Source organism: Rattus norvegicus, chromosome 10 (genome assembly GCF_036323735.1).
Source record: "Rattus norvegicus strain BN/NHsdMcwi chromosome 10, GRCr8, whole genome shotgun sequence".
Taxonomy (NCBI): domain Eukaryota; kingdom Metazoa; phylum Chordata; class Mammalia; order Rodentia; family Muridae; genus Rattus; species Rattus norvegicus.
In genome coordinates this window covers 89,581,464-89,587,500 of record NC_086028.1, presented here as the reverse complement: position 1 = coordinate 89,587,500, position 6,037 = coordinate 89,581,464, and the positions used below count along the sequence as shown (strand labels likewise).

Here is a 6,037-nt window from a genome sequence, read left to right as displayed (position 1 = left end):
TTTGTTTTGTTTTGTTTTGTTTTGTTTTGTTTTGTTTTGTTTTAGAAACCAAGACCAGCACATTCATGGAGCCAACTATTATTAAAGAGCAAACAGCTTGGGTAGTGGAGAGATGGCTCAGAGGTTAAGAGGACTGACTGCTCTTCCAGAGGTCCTGAGTTCAAATCCCAGCAACCACATGGTGGCTCCCAACCATCTGTAATGGGATCCGATGCCCTCTTCTGGTGTGTCTGAAGACAGCGACAGTGTGCTCATATACATAGAATCAATAAATACATCTTTTTAAAAAGCAGCTGAGGATGTAGCTCAGTTGGTAGAAAGCATGTGTGAATGTCTGGGTTTGATTCCCAGGACTGCATAAACACAGGCGTGGTTCTGCATGCCTGTAGCCCTAGCACTCAGGAGGTAGAGGCAGGAGGATCAGAAGTTTAAAGTTACCCTTGACTTTGTAGCCAAGTTTGAGGCCAGCTGGGTTACACAAGGTCTCGTCTTAAAATCAACCAACCACAAACTCGGTCACACACGAAGATATGGACAAACCAGAGGCTTCTGCACAGCTGCTGAGAATGCACTGTAGTGTGGCTGTGGGGGAGGCAGGGTGACAGCTTTTAAATTAGACAAAGAGTTGTTCTAGGAGCTGCCATCCTCCTGGGGACCCACCCAGAAGGAGTGAAATCGGGCTCACTGGAGAAGGAGGGGAGGGGAGAGGAGGAGGAGGGAGAGGGGGAGGAGCAGGGGGAGGGGAAGGGAGAGGAGGGGGAAGGGGATCAGGTTTCCATTTGGGAGGATGAAACATTCTGGAAACAGTGTCGTGGGTGTATTTTATTGACATGTAATAATTAACCATACTTGTAGGCTATGATGATATTGACACCTGTGCACTTTATAATTTCACTTGTGAGGACATAAGTTTATGTCCACGTGCATTAGGACTCTGTTGGTGGGGGCAGGGAGGGCACCCCAATGAGTTTAAGAAAATGCGAACACACCACATTGCTGACTTTACTCCTCTCCACATCTGATCCTCAGGCTAGGGGTGCCCTGGCTCACAGAATTCTCTGAACCCTTCACTCTATGAGCCTGGGGTGTCTGGTTCACTGGGGGTTTGAGAGACCTATTCAGTCCTTGCCACTCCAGAACCCCCAGCCTTGGAAATGTCCCCCTGTGGGTAATGGTGCCTTTGTTAGTGCATTCACTGGAGTCCCAGCTGGGACTCTCTGGACTTCCAGAACTCTCCAGGTTATAACTGCAGAGTCTTCTACACGTCCTCCAGTGACAACTCAGCGTCAGCCGTGTTGTCTGACCCCACTGCAACCCTCAGCTAGGATCTGGGCTCTCAGGGGTTCCCCAGGTAGCTTGGGACCGTGTCTGCTTCTGTTGGGACCTAGGTCCTAGGTGGCACCTGGAATATTTATCCTCATCCAATCAAGGTAGTGAAGACTGCAGATGAGGACCGTGGGGACTCTGAAAGGTGGGGAAGGGACCCGGTGTCCTAGATCCTCTCCTGGCCTGACTCAGTGGCCCACGCCTTTCCAGCTGGAATAGATCTGGGCTGGATGCTACTTGTGCCCTCCCCACCCCCTAGGAATGAAGGCCAAAGAAGGGACACCCCCGTTTTGTCTACCCTACCTGGGGTATCTGTGGTTTCCTCAGCCTCCCTGAGTCTCTGAAAGGCCCTGCTCCTCTGTGTTTTTGTCCAATGGGCAATGAGGCTGGGGGTCAGGAACTCTGTCCAGGACAGGAGTGACTTGCGGTCTGGAACTCATGACTTCCCCGAATGCTGAGGGCTTAGCAGAGTTCACATGGTTCAGGTCTTCCTCCACCCTGAGCTACAGGATTTACAGGGTCGACCTGTTAGCAGGAGAGTGGGAAGCCATGCTGAAGTGCACAGCTGAAACGGGCTGAGACACTGAGGCCCATGTTCTGCGGGCTGTTTAGTCCCCTCATCTCTGAACATTGCTTGCCTACTGACTGGGAAGCTGAACAATGTCCCCAGAAGGAGGAGAGAGAGGGTCACCTTGCAGCGGGCTCTTGGGGCGCTTGGTGGGACACTGGAGCACGTGCGGTGCCTGGGTTTTCACTCAGCCATGGCTCTGCTGAGTGCCCTCAGGAAGACCTCTTCTCTCGGGGGCTCCACTTTCCTCATATGTTAAATGGGAGAACAGCATCTGCTTCACAGGATTGAACACAGAGCAGTTTGACCCCTATGTGAGGCCTGGTGGCCGGTGACAGTAAGGGTTGGATCAGGGTTGCCGGAGAGGCCCCCTTGCCACGTCAGACCCAGTGTGGTCAACGGGTGAGTTTAAAGTCATCGGTGGGGCTGGATGGCATGAATCTGAGGTCTTGGAATCCTTTGCAGGGGCTGAGTGGATCCTGGGTGGGGACTACAAGTGGCTTCTGGTGACCTGGGCTGTACAGTTTGAAATCGAACATCATTTTGAGGAAGGGGATGAGTGGAGAATTAGAGAAGGGACCCTGGGCACACAGCTTCAACTACTCCTCCACAGCTCACCGGGCAGCTGGACACTGTGTGAGTCACCCAGACACAGCTGAGATCAGCCCGAGACCCTGTGCCAGCCTCATCTCCCCTTTGCTACAGAGCTGCTTTGTGCATCTTGGCCTTCCAAGCCAAGGCCGGAGGACTCTGGGAAAGGAAGACTCCTAGACGTGCAGCCAGCCTTCCGTCCTCAGCCGAGTTCCTCTCTACTGCAAAGCGGTCTGGCTTTGATGACATTAGAACAGATTTAGTGGGTGGTAAAGCAGCCCTCAGGAGTCCTGTGTGTAACCCCTGGAGTCTAGAAGCTTTCTCTCTCCCTCCCTCAGGAGATGATTTTCCCTGATCTGTTTCTGTCTTGGCAAATGCCTCGTCAGCACAGGGACTTGGTGGGAAACCAGAACCCTGGGGCAGGCTGAAAGGCACATTGGAGAACCATCTCAGTGTGGCTATTCAACGCTTGGCTATTCAACCTAAATTGTTAGATCCCTGCAGTCACCTGGTGGGGGGTTCCCTCTCTCTCCCAAGCCCACACATAAACTCAAGTTGATGTAGAAGCCTCCAGTTCATTTCTCTCCCGGTGTTCTCTGCCCAACCCCCCTCTACTTAAGGGCACACTCCTGCTTGAAGAATTGTCAGGGAAGGGCGTTCCATGTATCCTTCAAGAATGCCTTCTCCTCCATCGACTCTGCTGGCTCAGCGGGAGCTGTGGAACTCTCAAGCCACAGCCACCTAGTTTCCCCTTGGCATCTCTCGACACACACCCCTGTATGCAACTGTGTGCACACTCGTGTGTATGCACAAGATGGCCGTCCTCCCTGGTCAGAACCCCAGAGGCACAGCCCAGGTGGCACCGAGACTCTCGTGGGAGTTCTACCCATCTCTCCGGCTTCCATTCGGAGGCTTGCAGCATGCTGCGTCCGATGACTCTGTGTCCGCGTGGGTGTGGCAAATGCAGGGACACTCATGTCCCTTGGGAGCAGCTCAAATCCGTGAATGAGACAAGTATCCCAACTCGGCTCCCTTGTCCAATGTCCCAGTCTCCTCAGCAGGCTGAAGTCCCAGCTTCCTGCCGTGGTGCTTGTACATCATCTGCCTTTCCCTTTGGCCTTATCCCTCCAGTTCTTTCTTGAGATAGCCCTGGCCACCATGTCTCTATGTGTGCACCTGGGAAGACTCTAATCCCATAGGCTGCTTAGCCTCCCTAACTGCTGCTTAGTTCTCCACAGAACTGGGCCCTACTTCTGCCTGGTCTGGTTGCTGAGGTTCTTGTCAGGCTGCCCCCTGCCCATGGCAACCCTCCCTGCATGGTAACCTGTGTGGAAGCCCATGGCTCTTCTCTCTAGGTCTCACCTCCTTGCCAAGAGCTGTTACTCGATAAGCATCCTTAGTCACACCCATACTCTCATATCTGGAGTTCACACCCTGCCTCTGGCCCTCAGGCTCATCCTGAATCGCTCGAGATGTATCAGGCTTCCTGTCCAGAGGCCACCCTCTGGCTCACCCCCAGCCCCAGCAGAATGCAAGTCTTCACAAAGGGTAGTTGAAAAGATAAATATTATTTATATCGTCCCCCCCACCTCAGTCCCGCTGCGGCTCCTCAGCCCTCCCACCCAGTGAGGACTGGACCATTCCAACCCTGGGAGCCAGGGCTTTGTCCGTTAGTTGTCCCAGGAGCCACCTGTCACAGTTCAGGGCGCTCGAGTACAGAGGCCCTTTCTCCCTTTACCCAGCTTGTGACCATGTTCAAGAGGCCAGCCACTGAAAGTCAGTGGCCTGGGTACCCAGGGGCCACTCCTTCCTCATAGGCTGGGCCAATTCTGGTTCTCCCTCACAGATAACTCAAGTCCCTTTCCCGACCCCGATCTTCCCACAGGTTAGAAGATATCCAGAGGTTGGAGGACTTGGGGGTGAGGGGACCGTTGCTGTCAGTGGATAAGTGACAGAAAGCTGGATTGGCCTGCAGAATAGTAAGAGTCTAATGGTGCAAGGTAGCAAGGCAGCAAGGCAGGGCTTTCTGGTGGCAGTGCCGCGGTGCTGATGACATTCTGGTGGCTCAGGAGTGGCTAAGGGAGGTGGAGTGCGGTCTGATAATGCTTCCAGATTTCTAAAGTTATCTCCTGACTGGACCATGTGACCCTGCTTCTCGGTAGCATCCCAAGGCATCTTGAACACCCAGAGGCTTTACAATCTCACAAGAGAGTTTCCCATGATGCCCCGGGGTAACAAGGGGCCTCCCAACAGCTGTTGAAGACTACAGATCTTCCCTGAGCTGCTCTGGGAGAAGACAGCTCTCACAGGGCCCATTAAACTGCTGCAAGGTTTCTAGCCCCCATGCCCATTTCAACTTTCCAGGGAGCATGGGCAGCAGGGAGCCAGATGCTGTGGGCCCAACCCAGTGCTGAGAGCCATTATTCTCCATGGCTGGGTAGGCTCTCAGGTCTGCAGCCGCAGGGGTAGGAATGGGAAGGCTGCTTGCGTCTGCAGACTGGCTCGTCAGTGAGCTTGCATCATCTCCCCGGCCTCAGGTCTTGGGGGCTGCTCTGTGGCCTGGAGCTCACACTGCTGTGGACTGCTTGATGCTGTGAAAGCTGACTCTGGTCGGGGAGGTGGGGATGGACATAGCTCGGGCCACTCGGGCTCTGATGGAGTGCTTGTCCTGCCACCGACGCCACCTCTTCCGGATAGCGGAGCGGACCTGCGGGCACAAGATAACACATCAGAGCTCAGGCTGGGGAGACCCCTCTCATCCCTGCATCCTCTAGGTTGTGACAGGCACCTACGGGTGTGGTGACAGGATCCACAGTAGGTCGTGGCATTCACACAGTTACTTCTACTGGTTTGCTATTTGTTAAGCTAGGGACACCTGTTTTCCCAGTCTAGCAGAGGTGCCATCTTGCCTTTGCCATACAGAATCCCTACCCCTGCCCAGCTCTCCTAAGACAGAGACCCTATTTTTTAGCCACACCCACTCCATGCTTAAAGAGTGGGAGCTGCCCTCACAGGTACAGATCAACAAGGACAGGGGCTTTCTCAAGGTTCCCGGAAGCATATCATGAGAACCTGGGAAGAGGGAGGAAAGCCAGCTTAGGGCAGAAGCAGTATGAGGGGGACAGTTCCCAGTCTCGGCTGTCTCAGTATTCTGAGTCCAGCCCTGGCCTTAGGTCCTTACCTCACTGTTCAGAAAACAGTAGAACACAGACACAAAGAAGCCCTGAAAGGAAGAGGGTGAGTCAGAGGTGAGGGGGCTCCTAACAGCCCAGGTTGCCCCAGCCCTGCCTTCCCCAGTCCTCCAGGCCTCCACCAGAACAATCCCCATCCACGTGTTCAAATCCGGCTCCCCAGAGCCACGTGGCAAGGCTCCGGAGGTACCTGAAAGGACTCCAGAAAAGAGTTGAAGTAGATGAAGACGACCCTGGAGACCTCGTCCTCTCCAGGGTTGACGAAGAACAACATGTAGGTGATGCCCAGAAGGGGCAGGAGCACCAGAGTGGCCTTCACAGCCTTCCTAGGGTGGAACAGAGGCCAGAGTCACAGGCTACC

General features: G+C 54.1%; 1 protein-coding gene across 7 annotated transcripts in view; it reads right to left on the bottom strand.

Annotated features, from left to right (window-relative positions):
- Positions 1-4,034: 4,034 nt before the first annotated feature.
- The window catches only part of Crhr1 (corticotropin releasing hormone receptor 1), a 43,275-nt gene continuing 41,272 nt past the window's right edge, over positions 4,035-6,037 (bottom strand). For 6 of the 7 annotated variants that reach the window (NR_126013.2, NR_126014.2, NM_030999.5 and 3 more), the window contains 3 exon segments: positions 4,035-5,192; positions 5,667-5,708; positions 5,867-6,002. Coding sequence is in view for 4 of the 7 variants with exons in the window: in NM_030999.5 (NP_112261.2) it covers positions 5,052-5,192; positions 5,667-5,708; positions 5,867-6,002 (319 nt within the window). In the remaining 3 variants the exon portion in view is untranslated. 7 annotated transcript variants of the gene reach the window in all.